The following is a 22,079-nucleotide window of genomic DNA, read 5'->3' on the forward strand; positions in this document are numbered from 1 at the left end:
CCCTGGCTTAGAAAACATAAAGGAGTCAGTATTTATTTTCATTTTCATTTTCAAGCATTGTTACTGTGCTCAAACAAAGTCAGGTGAGTAAATGTGATACTCTCCTTAACAAGTTAATGATAAATGAGAATAACTTTTTCCACAGTAAGTTTTCAAACTCGCACTTAAATCTGAATGCATTTCAGCCACAAAGCAAATCAAAATAATATTAAAAAAATACTATGATGAACACAAGGTAGAATAAGCATGGCCACTTGAAATAATTTATCAAGGATAATGTAGCAGAAATGTACTACCAAGCTTTCTGTCAAAGTATGCAAATGATGATTTCAAAAAATATTTGAGAAGTAAATTCAATAAGGTCAAACAATGATGCAATTTTTTATTTGTGGATAAAACATAATGAACACCATCATGCATGTACATCTTAGGTTATTAGGTAGAATAGCATCTTAAGAAAAACAAAAGACAGTTTAAAAAACATGACATGTAAAAAAATAATAAAACCTGTACTTTTAAATATAAAGCACAATACCCGTCTGGCATCCTGAATAAACTGGTGCCACTGTGACTTGAACTGCTTGCTTGAAATAACATGCTGCTGCCATGCCTCCCAATACTGTGTCAGCGATGTCATGCGCTGACCATATTCAGTGAGAGATGACTCTACCAAACTGATGGCTGTTCGAACCTCCAGCCGTGAGTCATCTGCGATCTGAAAACAAACAAAAATTTAACACATTTTTGTCCAAAAAATGTGAATAGTTCAAATTTTCCCATTCAGTATCTTTGGTTTATTAACCTGTAAATAAGCTTTTAATAGCTAGCTGAAGGAGAAAAACAAATTTTGTTTGCTTACCGTGGAGGAGTTCTGCAGGAAAAGTTTTCCCTTTGCATTAAACTCCGCGAAAAGTTGCTCCGTCTGAGTGTACATGGTCTGTACTTGCTGCAGAGCAGTGTCTGTGAGGTCCTGAAGGTCCTCAGTCTCGGAGCGTATAATATGCTGCAAGCTGTCCAAGCTTGTGGACAGCTAAATAAAAATGAAATAAAAGTTGAAGTAACGAAAATCTCTCACAAATGGCACAATGGATATCCAAAACATAGATGCTAAACTTTTATAAGATATTCCACTGTCAGTAATGATTTTTCAGTGTTGTCAGTTACCTTTGTCCAATCATTTTTATTTCTAACCAATACTAACATATTTTTATGCAAATTAATTTCTTTCTTAAAAAGTTAGGTCCAGTTTTAAAAGTAAGCATATTTCAAGTAAAATTTTGTCATTTCTCACAAAGTTTTTCCATGTAAATTATTAAAAGAAATTCATATCATATTGTACTTCTTATTAGCATTGCCTGTGCTGAATACAAAATCAGGATGGAACTTGATTTCAGCAGAAGACTGTACCTGCTGCACAAGTTTTAGGAAAGAGACGTATATCAAGGCAAGCTGAATGCGGGTCTCAACGATGCGTTGCAGTCTGGTAAACTGCTTGTGCAGAGCGTCAGCCCTCTCAGCAGCATTCTTGGCCTCCTGGTCCCCTGACTTGACCAGCGCCATGGCGGCTGATGAGAGCGCTTCAAGATCCGCATTCTTATCCTGAAGAAAAAAGACATCTTTTTTTATTCACTATACCGCCTATAATTCTCACTTTATATGATCTTTCTGTTGTAGATAATAATATTTTTAATATAAACAATATTTATATATATATATGTCTAAATACAGACAACAAAAAACTTGATACCAGAAGTCATTATTGAAGCATCACACATACCCTGATATCTTCGTCTAGTTGCTCATGTACTTCAAGAAAGTCCTTGGCACTAGCAAGGCTTGTTCCCATGCTGGAGTGGCGGGCAAGCATTGAATGGCCTATCTGACTAAGCCAAGTAGACAGCTGAGAAAAAAAGAGTGTTTAACTTTAATTTCCCACCATGCTAGTCATTTTTCACACCCTTCCCTGGTCGTCTTTATCATGATACGCTCAAATCTTGTTATCTGGTTCCTCTTTGCATTTATTTTTTCTTAGTTTATATGTTATTCGTTTGTTTTCCTGTCCCATATATGTTGTCCATGTCTTGTTCTTGTTCTTATAGGTGTTAAGAGCATACTCCTTAGGAGTGTGAGTATGTGCTTTACAAATTTTGCATTTATTATTATTAATTGCATCAGCACTTAAGACACAAATAACTGAAAGACTAGAGGTGAAGAGATAAGAGTACTTACGCTATTGTAGTTTTCTTGGAAGTGGAGATAGGCCTGACTTCTCTGCCACGCCTCTGCCCGTCGAGCCTTGCAAAGTGACTCAAGGTGTGTGCAGCGACTGTGGAGCTCATCCAACTAACAAAAATTGAGGACCATAACTTCACTACAACCTTGAGATAACACTAAATATGAGCTAAATGCATAAATTAATTATTACAAAGATTTAAGATCTTAAAATAATTGAAGATATGTCATGGACAGGGTTAAAAGGATTAAAACTTTAAAAATGTATTCAGATTACTATACATTGTCACATCATCATTTAAATTTGCTGCAGGATGCATTTATGTATACTCTATCTTGCAAGTCTGTAGATACAACCAAACCTTTTAACAAGTGATACAAATGTGCACTACAAACCTTGCGTCTCACACCATCAGCCCCAGGGTCGACGCTACTGACCCTCTCTAGTAGCAGCCGACCCTCGTGTATGGCTTCAGTGGATACATCCACGATGGCGTTAGACAACTGGGAATGTCGCTCCGCCAGCTCTGCACTGTTCCTTGGCAAGTCCATGTTGTTGAGTTGGACTTCTACCTGATCCAGCTTATTTAGAGCCTGTGTATATCACAAATGCTTAGTCTATATGGATCAGCTTACTGTTAATGATAACTAAAGAACAGTGTTTAAGCTCTGAAACACCACACTTTCTCCCGTAACACTTTTCTTTGAGCTTGTTTTTGTGGCTTATGAAATAACTAGTAGATAATGATATAAAATAAATTATTTTCATGGGTTTGTTTACCGTTTCTGCAAGGTTGAAGAAAGATACAGCCATGAAGATATTCTTCCTTCTGTTGTCCAGTTTGATCATGAAGTTTTCACACTCTTGGTCAACGAGCATGAGGCGCTGACGAATTCCTTCTGCATCAATATTTGTTCGTCTTAACAGACTATCAGCAGTACGGAGAAGTCGAAGCATATTCTCCTGGATCTCCTGTGGTGACCAAGAAAATAATATATAAGCAATAATATTAAGTCAGAACCTTTCAAGAACTTTTACTTTTTTAGATTGATGTGAATGACTGAGAGATTCTTATGCTCCCACATTTACATGGTTAACACTATTTTAGAATATCATAATTTTAGACAAAACAGACAACACTGTTGTCTCCAGTTACTGAAAACAACCATCCATAAACAAATCTAGGCTACCTAAAAACTGACATACTTAACTCTGGTCTTAATAAAAATTCTGCTTAATGAGACAATTAATATAACACTCTTACTCTAGCCTCAGCTTCAAATTGACTGTGCTCTTCCTGGATGCGCTTGGAATCATTATAGGATGTTCCGAGCTCTGTGCGAGTTAGGTATGAGGTCCCAACAGTGCGGAACCATTCCAGGATCTGGACAACAAAATAAACATTGATTTAATCATTCAAAAAATTGCTCCTGAAGTTTTATAAATGTGACATGTACATTTTATGATCTACAACACTTCTTCTAATGATTATGGTTTATGAAGATTGCATGATCAGTTTAACAAATGTTCCCTAGAAATTAGCAAAAGTGGTTACCTTGTTAACTTCTTGATCTAACTGGCATAAGTGTAGACATTGTTCGAGTTGGATCTTCCTTTGGGTCCAAAGTTCTTCCAGGTGTCTTCTTTTGTCATGTAGCAGTTCTAGTAGGTGTTCAATACCATAACAGGCTGCAGTAGTGGCATGGCGATTTTGTATGTCCGCATGCATACCCATCTCCTTGATTTGGTCAAGAAGAGACTGCCCCAGGTCAAGAGTGAATTTGGAGGACTCAAGAATGGCTGTAACAGAAAAAGTATTGGTTCAAACACCTGCATAAACTTTTTTCTTTTCTGTAATTATATATTTATTTCTTTTTTATGCTGTTTTTGTATTTCTTTTAAATTAAGATGCTCTTACAAACATCTTCCCATCAACTAAAGACATTAAAATGAACCAGATATTCCTTTAACAGTTCTCACCACTACCCCATTGCCTCGATGGCAGAAATATTATCACTTACATTATATGAAGAGGAAGATGTCAGAAGGCACAAATAGTAAAATCCTGTTTACTCACTTTGTTTCATGTCATTATGCTGCTGCAGAAGTCTACGAGCGGAATCAACATCAGAGGCAAGAGGAACGCCAATGAAATTGCCCTGGGCTTGTTCCAGTTTGGATGACAACTGAAAAATAATGAGCAATGTAAAAAAAATGACAACTACCCCTTTGCTGTGGTTTGCATAGCTTTATCTTGAGCATAAAGGAAAACATCTTTAAATAATGCATACAAAAATATCAGCTAAAGGTGTATCATAGTACATTATTAAATTTTTATGGAACGTTTATAGGATCACAGGATCTTGCCATCAGCATCTACTTACATCTTGTGCACTCTGATGGAATGTAACACTCTGTTCCAGCAACTTGCTTCTGTACTGCAGCTTGTCATTAAGGTCTCGCCAGGCCTCAGCCAATGTGTCAGCCATTGCCCCATGTACATCTGTCTGAGAGCGGTTTTCATCTGCGTATACATCTGCACGACGCAGTAGTTCCAAGACTTCCCCTTCTTTTGACTAATAATAGAAAAAGAGGAATGATTGTATTTCAGACCAGTTAGATAAGAAACTATTTTTAGATATTGTGATTATCTTTGGATGCTTCATTAACATGTCAAAATCTGACCACTGAGAAGAAATGTCTTTCAGACTAACTTAAAGAATGCCTTTGACCATGGCATAAAATATCAAGATTGACGCACACTTGACAGAAACTACCTCTGACTTCTAGTTTTTATAAATTGATTTGGTCTGTAGTATGCAGTCGGTTATGCATACAGAGATTAGTATCACTATTTGCTTCTCCCAAACCCCTGATTTAATACCTTTGATTCCATATCGAATAATTTTACTCACTTTTATGTAACCCTATTAACTGAGCACATTGCACATCCTTAAAAAGAAAGAAGAGCAAATGGATGTGTAACTCTTAGCTAGCTCAATTGATTTTGCTCTTGTTTATAGTATAAAGATAGCCTGCCACCTCACATTATAAAGGATTGCAATAAGATTTCTTTATTCTCCAATGATAGCCACTTTTTAAACTACTCTAGTATCTGTCGTGATCACACAAATGCCATAAAGGGAAACTGGAAGGGCTATGCTGCAATAAAGGACTTTTGGTCATAAAATCACAGGTAAAGATTTACAAAATATGAGAAATGTGCGAAAGAATTCTTAAATATACTTATCTCAAAAAAATAGTTCTTAAATTTGACAATTCTTGAGGCAACAGCACCTATTGCAATTAGGAAATTCAAACTAATACAAAAAAAAAAAAAGCATTAATTCATATCTGCTGTAAAGATCTACTAAATGAAAGAGAATGCTGACATTACAAAAATTATTTAATGGGTTTATTCCTTGGAAGGGAGAAATGCTAATCCTTTAGGCCTTGCTACTGCCACAACTTTTCCCCACTAGATGCAAGTGAAGTTTACTAGTCTGTAATCATCCATCAACATGGAAATGCCGGCCCAAAATAGTGAGAAGATCCCTGATTTACCAGACAGGTGGAGCACACACAAATATTTATCTCAAACCAAGCTATTAAAACAGACTAAAACTGTACGAGGTTTCAAAAGATGGTCAATGACACCTGGAATAACTTCTCTGAAATATGTGAAAGAAACTAAACATTAGCATGGCTTCTATGAAATAAAAACCACACTGGGGAAAGACACACAACAAAATGAAAAAAAGAAAAGCATGTCATCCTTAGGATTTACACACAAAAACTTAGAATTTTAAGATTCAACTCTCTGCCTTCTTATATATTCATATGAAACAAATGTGCAAGAGGATAATATCAGAGCACAAACTAATATTTCTTTGTAACACAAACAAAACACATCTGCTCTTATACTAAAGGTCCTTGCATTGAGAATGACTTTCTATAAAATAAGTGCTTTGTCTGTCAACACACCTAGCAGCTGACACTCTCACTTGCCACAAACTTTATCTTATTGAAATCTTTTTCATCATCAATAATTTTGCATACGTATTATGTATCAGCATTATTGGACTCTCTCCCCTCCCATTTTTTCCTTATAATATACCACACCACACCTTTTCCCTTTCTTCTCTGGCCCATTATGGTAAGCAAATTCTATAAAAATATTATTTTGAGACTGAGCTCCATTGAGAATAGGCCTTGTGTTTAAGGACTTTCAATTATTGTCAAACAAAATACTAATGAATGTTGAGACCTGTTCACACCCAGTATTTTGCTCATAATTAATTCATTTTTACTTTATCCCCATGGGGTCTTAACTGAAGCAGCCAGCAAGATTAACTGCAAAGTAAGAATTCATGATGCTAAAGCCTGAAGAAGAAATGACTGTTTCTTATTCTCAATGCCCTTGGATTCAAGTTCAAGCTAAAATGTGTGCCATGAACCCTTGGCTTATGCTTGTGACTGAAAGTTTCAGGAACAGACAAAGTTTTCACAACCAAAGAGATGGAAATTTAAAGTCCTTAAAAACTTGCAGCAACTTGTAAGCATGCTGACTACAGATGTATTTCTTTTTTGCAATAAAGGAAAATTTGACAGTTCGAGCTAAATCTGAGGCAACAATTAAAACAAAAGCAACTAAACATAATGGTTGAGAGGCATGACAGTTAAAAAGTCACAAAAAGTGTCACCAGACACCTCAAACAACAGCAAACAGAGGAACTGAGGATACTGAACAATCACAAGCAAAGTCTAGCTAAAGAAGTGGGAACGGCAAGACGTGATATTGTTTGAAGTGATTTCAACAATCATTGATGAAAGGAAGTGGAAGGGTTTCATTCTACTTTCCCTAAATAATCCTCAAGAAGATTAGGCAGTACCTTCAATCTGAACAGAAGCTCTGGTGCTCGTGCTGAAGCTGAAGAGCCTCTTCCAGATTGGATCCCACATCCATAAGATCGGGCTCCATCTGGTGCACGCGAACACGTATCCATTCTGCACTCTGAAAGAAAGCCATAAATCACTCAGGCAATTATTATGAACTATGTAGGAGTTTCATAATCATGTCTGAAAGTTTATACCATGCAAACTCCTCGAAATCAGTGAAATATGTTTATAACAAAACTTACTATGAACGCAATTTCTTTTAAATCTAAATAGAGTGTGGATCTGTAAAATGTTTCAAATTAAGAAGAAAACTACCATGAAGCTGCAATTTTTATAAACCTAAGAGCTGTATCTATCATCTTCAGATATCAAGGATTTTGAAAAAAATGCTAAAAAGAGCTAAAATGAAAGAAAAATAAATCATTTCATGCATATCTCTGATTGTGCACTCACAGATGCATGATAGAATAAGTGACACACACACAAAGAACAGAGGGGCTGACAGAATAATCAGACAAAGTGACAAAGCTACAAAGCATAAAATTGCATATGTGCTTTAATAACTTCATGAGTTTTCATAATTCCGTAATTGTATCACAATCATAATTAACTTGTAAGGTTATACATAAATGAATGCGCCCACATGTATATAGGTATAGGCACACGTGTGCATATAGCTGAGATGTTGATGGGTGTTTTTTTCCCCACCTAAGTAAAAAGCTGCTGCCAAAACACTAAATTGTTCCGAAACTCTGTAAACAAATACTGCGTCTTTTAAGTGTGAGCAATAGTTTACAGAAAAACATAAAGATGTCTTTTTTTCTTGTACAAGTTAAATGCTATTATCAATTTGAAAAATGCTGCCAGAAAGACCAGGATTCTGGTCTATAGACAGAACAGCCTTGGCTAGGTGAGGCAGGCTCACCTGGCAATGTGCCCAGATGATGCCTATACAAAGCCTCCCCCTACCCTTAACATTACAAACTACGCTGCTGCAGCAAGCCTGAAAATGCCAGGTATCAGAGTTTGCCAGCAAGAAGCTACTCTCCTCGCAGGAATTCCTGGCAAAGTCCACAGCTGAAACCTGGCGCACTTAGTCTGGACCACAGCCTGCATGAGCAGACCTAGTTTGCTAATACTCAGAGCATCAAGATGGCACTGAAGTGTTGCAGGGTTGAAGTGTTGCAGGGATGAGGTGAGAAAACAAAGTGAGACTGCACACCAGGAAAGATAAACTGATTTCTATTTTTCAGCATGTGTCATGTTTCCATTTTCCTTGACACTCTGAAAAAGGATCAAGTTTAGGGGGAAGCTGCAAGAGGTTCATTCCTCTAATGGCAGGGATGGGCATGTGGCTAGTCATAATACACACACACCCCCATCATCGACAAAGTGTCATATCTTCTGTATCAGGAGCACTACATACAGTCAGATGGTAGATTATTTTTAAAAAAACCTGCTAATCATACTCAAACTTCAGAGTATGAGAATTAAGATAAAGAAATACAGGGAAAAAACTACAGAAAGGTCCATGATAGTAAACTCTGGTTATAGATATATGTATATATAAAGATTCAGTGCTTATGGTAAATGTTACATTAGGAAAGTATTACCTAAAAAAAAGGAAGCCATTCTTGTGCACAAATACACATTTATACACAAAGACTTTACGATCATTTAAGCTTCTTGAAAATCTTTCTGATGGTATGTTCTGGGTTAAGGTTATTTTTTCATGGTCAATGCATTTATGTCACCAAACATAATGGCAAAAAAAACTTTAAGACACTGCTAACTGCTGTCAATTGCGGCCCTATGCTCCACTGGGGGGGATTAGGAACAAGAAGTGCCGTCAATTGTAATAATGTATACACAAAACTCATTATCTTAATTGCAGCAGGAATGCTCAGAATGTGTATTGTAGCCGGATAATATATGCCAGTGATACAATTCTAGCCTAAGCGGGTAAAAGGCATATCACAAAGCCTAGAAGGGTTTGCCCTTAAGGTAATAACTAGCACCATTAATAAAATTTAAGGCACAACCCAACATAATTTCATAAATTATTCCTTGGGAATGTTTCACTATTTCTGCATGTGACAAAAAGATATTTTTTTAATAAGTCTAATGAAAACAAAATAAATAACATTTATGATTAAAGTTTAAAAATGCTATATGTTATGGTTTAATATTATGTTAGAAAAAACTTTTTTAAAGTACTAACAGGATTAAACACAATGTAAAATAGTATAAATTGCCATATCATTCTGAAATAAATGTCCACCATTTTAACTTTTGAAAAGAAAGTTCTGCTCACAAATTTCTAAACCTATAATCTGTTCAAACTGCATACCAAAAAACAAGCAAAACATAAAGACACCAAAAGGCATTAAAATGTTCATCCGAATTCAACTCAGCCAACAGTCATTCTAGCTTAAGAAAGAAAAGTAACAATAAAGAATGAAAAGAATGTAGCTTTCTGAGAATATAACAATGGTCTACAAATATGGTTCATTCCAACTCTTTTAGACAATGTGCAAATAATGAGAAAAAAGGAGTCTGTTACTGCTGTCCAAGAATAATAATAATACTGGGTTATTGATATTCACTTAATAAGTGTACCAGCAAAAATATCAAGTAATATATTGACATTTCATTCCACCAAATCTTCCACCTTTTCAACTCAAGTGTTAACAGTTGTCTTAAAGGGCAAGTAAGGGTCAGACCACCTACACACATTGTGAAAAGGTTACCTGCTGATAAATTATCTGTGGATAATTGCCCTTACTACACTGCCAGTGACTGTTCACATACTAAACATATTACCACAAGCAACGAAATCTGTTAGCTGATGTTAATGACCTTTAAAATCAAGTCTGGTATAGGGTGCAGCAAGTTTAACATTCTTTTGAGTCATAATTGAAGGGCCATGAAACATTGTCTTTGCTTGCAAAACATAAAATGCAAGTTGCTCATAAATAACTCTTTGCACTGACATACAATACTGAAATAATATGGATCTGTTTCTGAAGTACAGCTTGCATGAAAGTAAGAAATCATCTGTTATTATGTATCATCCATCTTGCTAACAATAACTGTCCAAAACACATCTTCACCTAATGGGGGTATTGTAGGAAGGATCAACATAGACAGGAAATGGCTGCCGGGAGATGGGTCTAAAAGGGGCAGTTTCCATGGAAACGAAATACCAGGTATCCAAGCAATAAGAGATAACATACCCTACCACCCCTCCCAACCCGCTCACCCTTCTTTCTCTCGCCCTCAAACAACCTCAAGCCTCGAATCTGCGGGGGTTAATACAGTCATCCAAAACCAAGAGGGAGAAGCAAGGTAGTACTGGTTGAGATGCATCCCAATCAGCATTGAGCTATCCCCCTCCACCAACCCTTCCCAGTACTATCGACAGGAAAACTGCCCTCCCTACTTCACCTACGCAGCTATCAGGTGATTCTTCCTGTGTTCCCAACGACCCCGCCGGCGCCTCGCCTGTCTGACGTATCACCTTGGTCACATTTTATTACTCCCAGCAAAAAGGTCGATGTACCAACCCCTCATTTCGTGACTAGTCATGATAGGGCCCACCTGCAAAAATCTTTGTATGAAAGGGAGGAGGGGCTAGCTGATGTAACCGACATGGTTGCGCGTAACTGCACATTTGACTTCTTTTTCCTTTTCCGTTTAATCAAACATCTTGATTAGTGGTGATATCTGATTTCTCCTCACCATTAGGACGGATTATCATTCCCAAACTCTTAATGCACTTGAAACCAAACTAAGACTATTCAGTTGTAAGTCAAATGAAAGATGTTGCAACACTGTTCAAGCGTGTACCAAAAAACAAAAACAAAAAATGTTAGCAAAGTGGATACACCTATTATGTGCACACATTTCGCCACAACGTCTAAGTATCTGCAAAATGTCGTAAAGGAAATCTCTTCATCCGAATCTCCGTCTCTTTATCTAAATCTCTTTTGTTGGTCACGTTGTTGTTGTTGAACACCGACTGTAACAACACCGACTGTATTTCAGCTTTTATCATGCTTAGGTTATGAAACTAAAAGTTAGTTATTTATATGATTGATAGTTTATCTGAAAAAGTAGAAGATGTGAATTATAGTTTTATAGTTCTGTTTGATAAATTGAGCTGGTCAATGCCATAAGAGTAATTTTAATCAAAATCAAACTGTAGCTGATAAAAGACTAAATGATAGAAAGAAGGAGAAAACGGGAGGTACACCAGTTTCATTCTCGAGAAAATTCAGTTGCTCTTTGTGGCTAACATAGTGAGAAATATCGCAGAGCTGCTACACAATATGCACTCCGGAGATGCGAACCGCGGCCTTCCAGAATCGGTTGACTTCCAGCAAAATACGCAGTTAGAACTACCTGCTTCACAATGGTCGTCTTTGTATTCAGTAGTATTAATTGCCTGGATGTACCGCCAAATACAGAATGCAGGTATAAATAGTGCTATGCCTTCACAAAAATAGATTGGTTCTGCCTTCCTAGTTCTAATTTTAAAAAAGGACTGCTTGACATAATGTAGCTGATTATCAATAATGCTAAATCCTGTATCTGATGTACAGTCACGCAGAGACTGACAACATTCCCTCCCGCTCACAAAATAAAAATTAGTTACTGTACTTTATATGCAAAAAACGCGAACCTCAGGATGTTGTTTTACCTCTCCCCCCTCAAAATAAAAACTATTCCTGTTGCTGTCAACTGCTTGAGGACTGTAAAACAAGCTGTAATACAGCCCGTTATCTTCAGCATCTAACCTTCAACATCCTTATATAACACCTTCACAACATAAAACAGTCTTTTAAAACTGTCTAAACTTTAATCATTAACTTTCTGCCATCAACTCTGGCTTTTGTTAAAAAAATATTTAAATGAGATTACTCTTAATTCTATCACATTCTGCATATTTAGAGTGCATACCCACAAAGTTAATAGTTCAGGCATGTTTTAATACTGCTACACTGTTTAATACAAATCTTACCAAAGCCTATGCCTGTGTGTGCGCGCGCGCGTTTGTGTGAGTGAGGGAGACATGAAGAGACATAGAACGCCCTTTATATTGCTGTTCTATATCTGGCTACCAGCCCTACTGCAGCTCACCGCATGCTGAATCATTTCTGGCATGAGCATCATTCCCCTATCGCCACCCGGTTATATATATAGAGAGAGAACTAATACTCTTTATAGCTCCAAATAAAGTGAGGATTAATAACTACGCAAAACATTATAAATACCAACAGCAACAACAAAACAATAATTCCACTGCACATTTCGTTCTCCCTGTTTCCACCTGACCATTCCTATAAACAACTAGGTGTGGTCATCTCTCTTGGAATCAAAGTAAGACATCATAATGACTCAGGGTGAACAAGTCACTGCTCATAATTTTGTAGCTAAACAAAATTGAAATCTCTGAAAACTGAGTAAAACCGACAAAAGATTTCATAAAAGATAGAACCCTTTTCTCTATGTAGTCATTAATCAGCTTCGTTAATGGCAAAAAAGAAACATAAAGCTCATCAATGGTGCATCATCGAATAGTCCAACACACTAGCGTCTTTTCTTTGCAAATAAAAGTGTTTGTTTGCTCCTGATGGTGAGCTTCATTTGTGATCAGTGTTATGAAAGGCTCATCAAATGAATTTGATTACTTACTCTGAGAACGGCAAGCACCACCTTAGCTCGGCCTGCCTGTACCGCCACGGTACTGATGGTGGTGGTTGAAGGGGGAAACTCGTAGAGCTCCCTAGAATCTGAGAACTGTCTCGACATCTTGGTGGCTGCGCTCTCAGTGTGTTACACATAGGACAATATTGTGTGATAGAAAGTCAAGCAATCGAGCAGTAATGCACTTTGGTTGCAATGGTGGTTGGCTGGCGTGATGACCATTGGGTACATAAGGCATGCATGCAGCTACAAAATACACGGCTCTAAACAACACTTCTAACTGAACACCGGTAAGCAGTCAGCTTGGCATATAAACTCTATGGAAACTGTACTTTAGGGCCACGTCCATCTTCCGGGGGGGTTGCAGGTTCCATGCATCTTCGTGTAAGGCTCCGAACTATTTTCTGACTGGACAAATCCGTTTTGCGCATCGCTTTTTCTCTAGTCTTTGCGCTTTCTAATTGTGGAAACTTCTGACTCAAGCCACTCGGACAGAGGGGATAAACTTGTTACAAAACATTTTAACCGCCTGTCTTCCCTCCAGAAAGACTGTGTCCAAGAGGAGCCATTCACTGCACCATTGCCCCAGTGCAGGCTAGAAAGAGGCAGCTCCCAAATAAGGCGAGGGCTCCTCTGAAAGCGTATACCAGGAACCTCCGCCTGCGAGCCGACTGGCACACACAGGACGATCAGCCACTGCGCTGTATGAAAGATGCTGTGATTATGCACCTCTCATACTGTTCGACTACATCACCTGAACGCGGTGGGCGGAAACTACTGGCAGTCAGAAATAAAGACCATCTAGTTTTCATCGAAAGGTATTTCCTTCCTCATCCCCAGCTTTTCCTCGCCGATACTGTAGCAAAAGCCGGTGCTTGAGGTTATAAGTTTCGACAAAATTAAATTTTATATATATTGTATACATGTACATGGTTCATGCTACTTTGTCGAGCAGTGTGAATGCAGCTTTAGGCGCAGGCCAGCCTCAAAGCAGAATGGCAACGGTGTTGATCAAACCTGCTAGTCAAGGTGTGGCGAATTTCTATGAGTAATGCAACAGCCAGACAACTTTCGATGTGTCTAGAGGTGCTCCGGCAAGGAAACGGCGGCAAAATCCTCCTGTTAGCCCAGCGACTGTCAAAACAATTACTGGGCTTAACTTTCCTTCACCTGGGTCAGTTTAGGTGGAATGCTGGTATTCAGCGGCGGGTGGGAGCGAAACGGCGATTTGACAAGAAAATGTTCATCAATCTCTGATAAAGAGCCTTCTCAACCCGTGTACAACCAGGACCAAATTTTCTGTGATCGAGCACGGCTAGCACGGTCAGGATACTCGTTCAATAAAACCAGCACAATACCACCCTCCTGCCTTCCCATATATACCCAGAAATGCTTCAATGAGGTCTGTAACCGCAAATCTGGTCAAACGGCGACCTCTGCGTCTGGACCACTGTGCTTCATAGCGAACTTAGCAAAGCAAGCCTGAAACGTGCTAGACCAAGCTATACCCCAGCTTGTCACATCTCGAAGCATACCCTGTCTTTTAAATTTGCTAAAAACCGGCTTTACTGAGCATGTATTGCTTATTTATCAGTAGTTACATGCCCATCACTTCTGAATTTAAGCAGTGTTCACAGTTTTGTATAGTCTGTGTGTCATCGTGCCATACTTCGGACAATGTGTCATGAACAATGAGATGGAGGTCTTCCAGTCCATAAATGTAGTTATAGAACTGTGATGTTACATCCCTGTTATGCAGAAGCAAGAAAATCAAGGTGACACCATTTTTCTGATTCCAAATGTCGGTCCTCACAATTGTCAGCATAGGAAGCCTGATGATAACATTTCTCTAACACTAAGCACAGGTGATATTCCAAAGTAATAATAACCATAATACAGAGGATTTATATAGCGTTTTTCCACAGATTTTGTCAGAGTTATGTAAGTCATACATAGACTAAATCATCAACAACCATATTCGCATATAACAGACACGTGCACTTATACAACATTCATTCACTCGTACATAAATTACATTAAAAACACATTATGCACGTTCATGGTCAGGACAGGATCACAGTGATGTTCTGAAAACATGTCTCAAGTTTAAATTTAAGGTGGTAAAAGAATCAATGTCGAAGGGTGATGGGTAATCCGTCCCAAGTCGATGGTAGGAGAAAGACCTGTGTCCATAAGTATCACATATAAGGACGTCTCCAAAAAGTTGATACATAATGTGAAAAGCGTTATGGATACTTTTATGTATGGAGAAACTGCATACCGAGTACAAGACTGCAACCTGAATGACAGAATGAGGGACAGTGCACAACCATAGCTCCCCCACCTCATTATTTGTGGATACATGTACACCAGCTGCACACAGTCGCGGGGAGTGGAGCTTTTGAATGTGGATGATGTTATTGTTGCAGTTGTTCTTTTAAACCGAGAAAGTATACAAAGCGTCGACAGAATCACTCTGCAGCACTGTAAGAGACCACAAAACTCCAGCTTTTCTGCTCACATTAATCTACAAACATTATCCGAGCTTCCTTTTCTTTCCAGGAAGTGAGCATTTGCAGCTGGCGGCTATGATTTGCAATAAGTTGGTGTCGAGGTCGGTGTATGTCTGCCAACGTTCGACTTCAGCACAGAACGGCTCAACGCGTCGACGACTAGCTATAATAATTTTTTTAAAGTATAAAAAAACAAACAAACAACAAACAAACAGGAAAACAATCGCGAGCAGACTTTCTAGGTCTGCAGTATGTTTATGCGGAACTCGCTGCCGCAATCGCTGCTCTCAATGTTCTGCCCCCATTCCACCTCACTGCAGGTGCAGGAATGTAAACTGCGCAGTCACAACTGTCTACAGCACCGATCATTGCCACAAAATTCCCCACCCTTCTGATCAGGGAAACTCGGCTGGCGCTAGTGTTGGACATTTAATGCTAAACACTATGTATTTCAACACCATGACTATTTGTCAAGTGGTTTCTTGTTTTTGACAGAAAATGTCGCTCTCTGCCAAAGACTCGTTCTACACAAACGGTATAAAGACAGTTGGGGTTGAGTTGTTTGGAACCACAAACTATTCATGAAATTTCTGTCATTGTGCTGTTTTAACTTATGTTACGCTGATCAACAGACCGGAAACATGCGCTGTTACACGATTTTGTCAAGAAAAAAACTGGGTCGAAAACTGACAATATAGGTCTTGAGGCTTACACACAAAATAGTCCCCTTGTTTAGAAAATGGATACAGTTTATCGCTTAATTATTGGTAGCAAGTTGATATCCACAACTATGTGTTGTCTCTGCTAGTCGGGATTTGTGGTGTAGTCTCGATTTCTGCGACTGAAGCTGTAACGACAACTGGGTTCAGCCACGTCGGGGACGTCACAGCGTAACTGTCATAACAACGGCGTCAACCACTGCGGCCAGTAAAACAGTTACCCAACATACCATGTGTACGTATAGAATATCGAGGCTGTGCCTGACAGGCTGTTGTCTTGTTGTTGGTCAATTACTTTGATTCATTGAGAAGTGTGATTGTTTACCATCGTGTTTGTTCCTTTCTGTCTTGTTTGATGTTGACTTGAATCCTTGCAGCTAACACTGTTTTTGTCATTTTGCGATCTTCTAACCGTCTTCATTCTTGCAGAGGTGTGTTTAACCGATATAAATATCCGGTTCTTGCATCTTGTTTGTCCTGATCTCAGCAGTGGCTGCGACAGGTAAGCGTGTCTTTGCCACATTTTAAAATCATCTGATTATGTACGTAACATTAGATGTACATATCAACTAATTTTCTCAAATTGTTTTCCTTCGTCTCTCGATGTGGCCAACACACTCTCAGTGTCACTCGTTCACTACCGAGTCGATTACAGCGTACGCTGGTTTACCTGACGTGCACCTGAACAAACTTTAGGAAATTTGCCCGCGCTCTTCTGCCTCGGTCTTGTTATGCTTCCTCCATTGACTTCACTGACTCCAATTAGGACATGCACAGAAAACTGAAGTGGCCTCCCTAAATTTTCAGTACATGCCGGTAGTTCTACTGACTATCTTATACACCAGTATAAAATACCACGGGTGTTAAGATCTCGAGGTCCTTTTCTGTTCAGAATTCCGATATTCTTAATATCCGCCTTTGGCAAACGTTCTTTTGCAGTCTTTGGCCCCACAGTTTAAAACTCCATGCCATTTCATTTAATGCATATGTGGACACATGGAACGCTAAAAATCCCTTAACGCTTTCATTGATGCTATGATGACTTAAAATATCTACAGGACTGCAATTTTTTTTTTTTTAGGTGGTTGGTAGCAACTGGAAATGACTAGATAGCATTTTCATTAAATATCTGAGTGACCACCTTCGCCCGATCCGTTCTTGAGAAACAGACCTAGGCGTCACATACAGCACACAGAAAAAATCTGTAAAAAATCATGAAAGTAGGATAAACTGTAACAACTACAAAACAGATGATCAGTTAGAAATTTCCAGGTCATTCGTGACGTCATGGATTTGACCTCTTTTTGTGCCTAATGGTGCTTGTATCTCGAGTGTGAAAAGTGGGGAGAAGCACATATCACTCTGATGTTAAAATCATCAAAGTGATTTGATAAAAAAAAATTAAATTGTTGTAATCTTTAGACCTCTAAAATGAGATGCCTTAACTTGTGCTCACAGTTATAAAAACCAAGGAATATCGCAGCGCTTAAAAAGAAATCGGCCTTATGATGCAGGTCTTCATTTTTTTAAACCGACAAATGTGCTGCCGACCTTCTAGAAATCTTTCTGCGGAGATAATATACAGTGGAACCTCGGTTAACGAACTTAATCCGTTCTGGAAAGCAGTTCGTTATCCGAAATGTTCGTTATCCGAAACAATTTTTTCCATAAGAAATAAAGGAAATAGATTTAATTGGTTCCCAGCCCCTGTTGACTAGCTAATATTTGAAAGTTACAGGCTATATAGGTAGGTTTTAATGAGAACAGTTATAATGCAATATAAATGGAGTTAAATAAACATAAAAACATTAACGAAAGCATTTAAACATCAGAAAACTTGCCGTTTTGACGGCGTGGGTGGAAGCAGGTGAGGGGAGGAAGGATCGAGTGGAATTACTGCTTTGATTCCCCCTCTATGAGCACACGTGACATTATAAAATCGGGGGTGACTTCCCTTTTCTGTAGCTTTGAGGTTAAAGGTAAAAACTTGTCCAGTGTCTGTTCCTTCTGTCTTTTTTGTAAAACTCTGCGGTAATACGACATCACAGATCCGACAGACGCATGCCACCTTCATACTTTGAAATCATTTCCTTTTTCAATTCAATTGTTGGCCGCTTCCTTGTCATTACCTCGCTACCATTAATTGCTCTTAATCTTCTTTAATGCCATTATTGAGGATTATCTTATTAAAATAAAGCACAACAATCACTAAATAAGAAGGATGCTCACAGCTAAGGAGCGACCGATCATAACTGTGTCTCGAGCGCGAATGATGACATGAAAGGTCGGTCACGTGTGGTTCACGTGGCTGTTCGTTATCCGAACTTTTGTTCGCTATCCGAGAAAAACTTTTAACAAAATTTTTGTTCGTTAACCGAAATATTCGCTATCCGAGGCGTTCGCTAACCGAGGTTCCACTGTATATATATATATAAAAACTTACAACACAGAATTACATGCATTGTGTTTGTCTTTACAATCCCTTTCATTACAAGGATATGTGTCTTCATGTGGATCTGGTATTTCTCACAGTGCACAAGACAGTCTGCAGAACCCTAGTGGTCCTGTGTGCAGTACATCTGTAGTCTGGCCAGCGCGCGCTGACACAGGTTACGCAAGTCCAAAGCCTCCAGCCTTTATTTTTACAGAAGGTTCGAGTCCGACTGCCATGGTGCTTGGAGTGAAGACAGATGATACAGCTGAGCATTATGATTTATAGAACACCGATGGAGGACAACATACTATGCTTCAATGGTGACATTCGGACTTTAGTGGGAATCGTATACTTTTCTTCATTCCAATATTCTCTTTTTCGCCTCGTCCACGAACGAACATCTCATTCCAATCCGTTCGCCGCATGGTCGCGGGGGCGAAAGTTAAAAACAGAAAAGCGAACATCTTAAAAGGCAAACTGGTCTGAGCTCCCCAGACCAGCCCTTCGTCTGGGCACGTTCTGGCACCACGCACTGGCACGTGCACCGTGCGCCAAGGATCTTGGCGATTACAGCGATATGACCTGACCTGCGCGCTGCCAGCGGACGGTTAAGTAACGATAACGTAGATATTTTAACCTGTCGCGAAAGCCTTCCATCTGTGCAGCTTCTGCCTGAATAATGTTAGCACATGTGCGCGCGCACACACACACACAGACTTTCGCTTCTAATGGCGGCGAGTGCCCACGCCCCTTTCTTTCTAGGAACTGTCTACTCCTATTCCAAGCCGCCTTCTGTTATCCAGCTGTGATTCAACATCGGATTCAAAGCAGGTGGGGTGGGAGAGTTTTCCAGCCATAACCATCCAGACTAAAGTAACTTTTTACCCATCTGTATTTGAACTTGTGCTCGCACACACACCCACACACACATAAAAAAACACCTCGTCAGTTCCAGATACATCATTGATATCGTACTGGGAATAAATATCTATTTTTGTTTTACATCATGTTTACTGCCCAAGAATTGAAAAAATCCTCTCTCCGGCAGTGAAACTAGTTTTGAAGTGAAAGCAGCCCTTGAATGATTGAAACCATAAAGGATGCTTTCGTCGTTGTCCATGCTTTCACCACATCATGATTCCTTTTGATTATCCTTCTTATTTCGCTCTTCCATTGTTAGGTTGCTACCGATAAAGTTTTTTAATGTGGCTACCCATTCTTTCAGACTGTTCTGTAGTTTAAATATGTCTCAGGGAGTGTATTTTCAGCCAGCCACACATTTTTTCTGGACGGCCGGGAACTGCAACCGTTTCTCGAGGCATTGCAATGCTGCTCGCTACTCCCATCCTATGACACGCCACTGAGATTTCTTTACGCAGAATGATGCAGACGGAATTTCAAAAAAAACCCCAAAAAACTGCCGTGCATCTTGCCTGATCAAAAAACAATATCTTTGTTTAGTTTAGATGCTTTTATTTATATTTATTTATTATGATGCTTTTTGTGCTATGAATAGTAGCAAATACTTGTAAACTCTGAAATAATATATCGGCAAAATTCTGAGGGTTTAAATCCGAACTTACACTCCCTTTGCACAAGTTAACACAGACATTTGAGAGTCCACCCCATCTGATGAAGCGGGCCTCTCCCTCCCCTCTGTGGGGATCACGCAGTGGAACAACTGCGCACCTTCAGCCAAAACAAGCAACCCTCACAGGTGCAAACCGGCGACTCAGTGACATGGCGCCTCGCCCACGCTGCTGGTGAAACAACGCCTACGAGAGAGCTTGCTTCACAAGAATATTAGACTACTAAAGAAGAAGAAATACTAATTATTGTGAAAAATACCTAAGACGGAGGGAGTGCAGTGAAGCCCTCTCCTACTGAAGGGCGTGGTAAGCTCTGCGACTGGTGGATTATCTACCTGTAGTTTCGTAAACTTCATTAACAGTTGTAAACTGATGCGTACTACCTATAAAGTGTTGGGTATTACATGGGTTAGATGGGTCGATCCTTATATAAAGGTTTTTCTGTTTCCAGCGTTATGCTAGTCAAAACAGTAGTCATGAAACATTCTGTTGTTTGTGGAATGGTACCAAAGCAGACAGCTGTGGTGCTCATGTAGGCGGGAATGGCCCAGCAAGCTCACGAGCCTGATGTGGCTCCACCACCTGTAAGATGGATTAATGCCAAAAACAGGGCGGCATGAATACTAGCCAAGTCATTGGTTCTTCCTCAAAAACTCTCACCGTTACCTTGTTGCAGTACGATCTGGCATGTAAGATGTATTTCCCTCTCGTGTGGTTAATGATTTCTGAAATAGTTTTGCTGTTTTTGCCAGCAGATATAAATGTTGTAAACGTGGGTATTTTAAATCAATGGCAAGTACCAAAAACAGCTCTTATTCACTGTCAGGGTATTTGGTCTCATACTTTACTGTTTCTTTGTAATTCATCAGTTACCAAAACCACAGACATGAATTGCAAACACTGACTTCAAACCGTTCCTGCCCATTTCATTTACACTTATCACATCCAAACATGTGTTTCACTTAAAGGCATGCAGACTATAGGTATGACTTGTAGAACTTTCGAGACAAAAGCATTTGTGAACCTGTAGAATTTTCCAATGCAATCTGTTTTACATATTTCCTGGTCAAAAAAGTAACTGTCTCGTGGTTCTCTATTATAAGCCATAATTACCAGGTCTAACAGGTATGTGAATAATAGTGTCTTGTATAATTCATAATAAAGTCTTAGCATGTAATGAATGCTCTTTTCTCCCTTCATTATTGTGCTAGAGATAAAATATACTTACAAATCATTTATACTACCACACTATTAGTAGTAATACAAGTGAATTCAATTAACTAAGTCAATAATGATGTTTATTTGTACATCTTAAAGTACACATAAAAAACTATTTTGTAACATTCTAAATATGATGTAATCATACTTTTTCCAAGAAAAACCAAGATTGTTCAGAATTGTTAAAATGCTTTTTGTACCAACTGTTATCTTGCTAAATGGGGAAACAAAACAGTCTGATAAAAGTGAACAAATGAAAACTAGGAATTGCACAGCTAAAACCTTCTTCGTTTGACCCTTACATGTGCTTGTGAGCAGTGTGTAGAGCAGTCTAAAAAGTGTTTTCACCTACCTCTTGAAGTTGGTGATGCAAATCTTCAGATGACAGAAAAGGGGATGCACTAAGGTTTTTGTCCAAAAGTTCTTGTTTGTGAGCTTGATAAGGTTGTGCATGCTCAAGGACCACACTTTCTTCTTTTGGGATGCTGTTCTCATGTGGAGACATGGAAGATGAAGCCTGACTGCTGCTACCCTCCAAAGAACCATCTAACTGATCTGGTCTTTCTGAAACTGATCCTTGTCCTCTGCGCTTGGGCAGATCATTCTGCTCATCCTTGAGGGAGCGCAGACTTCCAATCCTTCTTCTGGAGAAGCCTAGAGGATCATTCCTGCGACGACGCTCTTCTGCTTCTAGCAACTTTTCTGGACTGCGAGGACTGGCTTGTGGGTTCTCCGAACGCTGCTTTCGAGGTGTGGGCTTTGGAC

The 22,079-nt window shown here is 39.0% G+C and overlaps 1 protein-coding gene across 4 annotated transcripts in view; it reads right to left on the bottom strand.

Moving 5' to 3' along the window:
- LOC112570043 (coiled-coil domain-containing protein 141-like) overlaps positions 1-21,805 on the bottom strand; it is a 33,002-nt gene extending 11,197 nt beyond the window's left edge. For 3 of the 4 annotated variants that reach the window (XM_025248260.1, XM_025248234.1, XM_025248251.1), the window contains exons 1-13: positions 21,667-21,805; positions 7,126-7,247; positions 4,618-4,809; positions 4,311-4,419; positions 3,789-4,033; positions 3,498-3,617; positions 3,014-3,205; positions 2,629-2,826; positions 2,230-2,343; positions 1,778-1,900; positions 1,408-1,599; positions 860-1,030; positions 536-715 (exon numbers count right to left, since the gene is read on the bottom strand). In XM_025248260.1, the coding sequence (XP_025104045.1) occupies positions 536-715; positions 860-1,030; positions 1,408-1,599; positions 1,778-1,900; positions 2,230-2,343; positions 2,629-2,826; positions 3,014-3,205; positions 3,498-3,617; positions 3,789-4,033; positions 4,311-4,419; positions 4,618-4,809; positions 7,126-7,239 (1,950 nt within the window). In that variant the 5' untranslated portion in view covers positions 7,240-7,247; positions 21,667-21,805. Of the gene's footprint in view, positions 1-535; positions 716-859; positions 1,031-1,407; positions 1,600-1,777; positions 1,901-2,229; positions 2,344-2,628; positions 2,827-3,013; positions 3,206-3,497; positions 3,618-3,788; positions 4,034-4,310; positions 4,420-4,617; positions 4,810-7,125; positions 7,248-12,829; positions 13,404-21,666 lie in introns of those variants that run through there. The other variant, XM_025248242.1, reaches the window with a different exon arrangement.
- Positions 21,806-22,079: the final 274 nt, after the last annotated feature.

Source organism: Pomacea canaliculata, linkage group LG1 (assembly GCF_003073045.1).
Source record: "Pomacea canaliculata isolate SZHN2017 linkage group LG1, ASM307304v1, whole genome shotgun sequence".
NCBI lineage: Eukaryota > Metazoa > Mollusca > Gastropoda > Architaenioglossa > Ampullariidae > Pomacea > Pomacea canaliculata.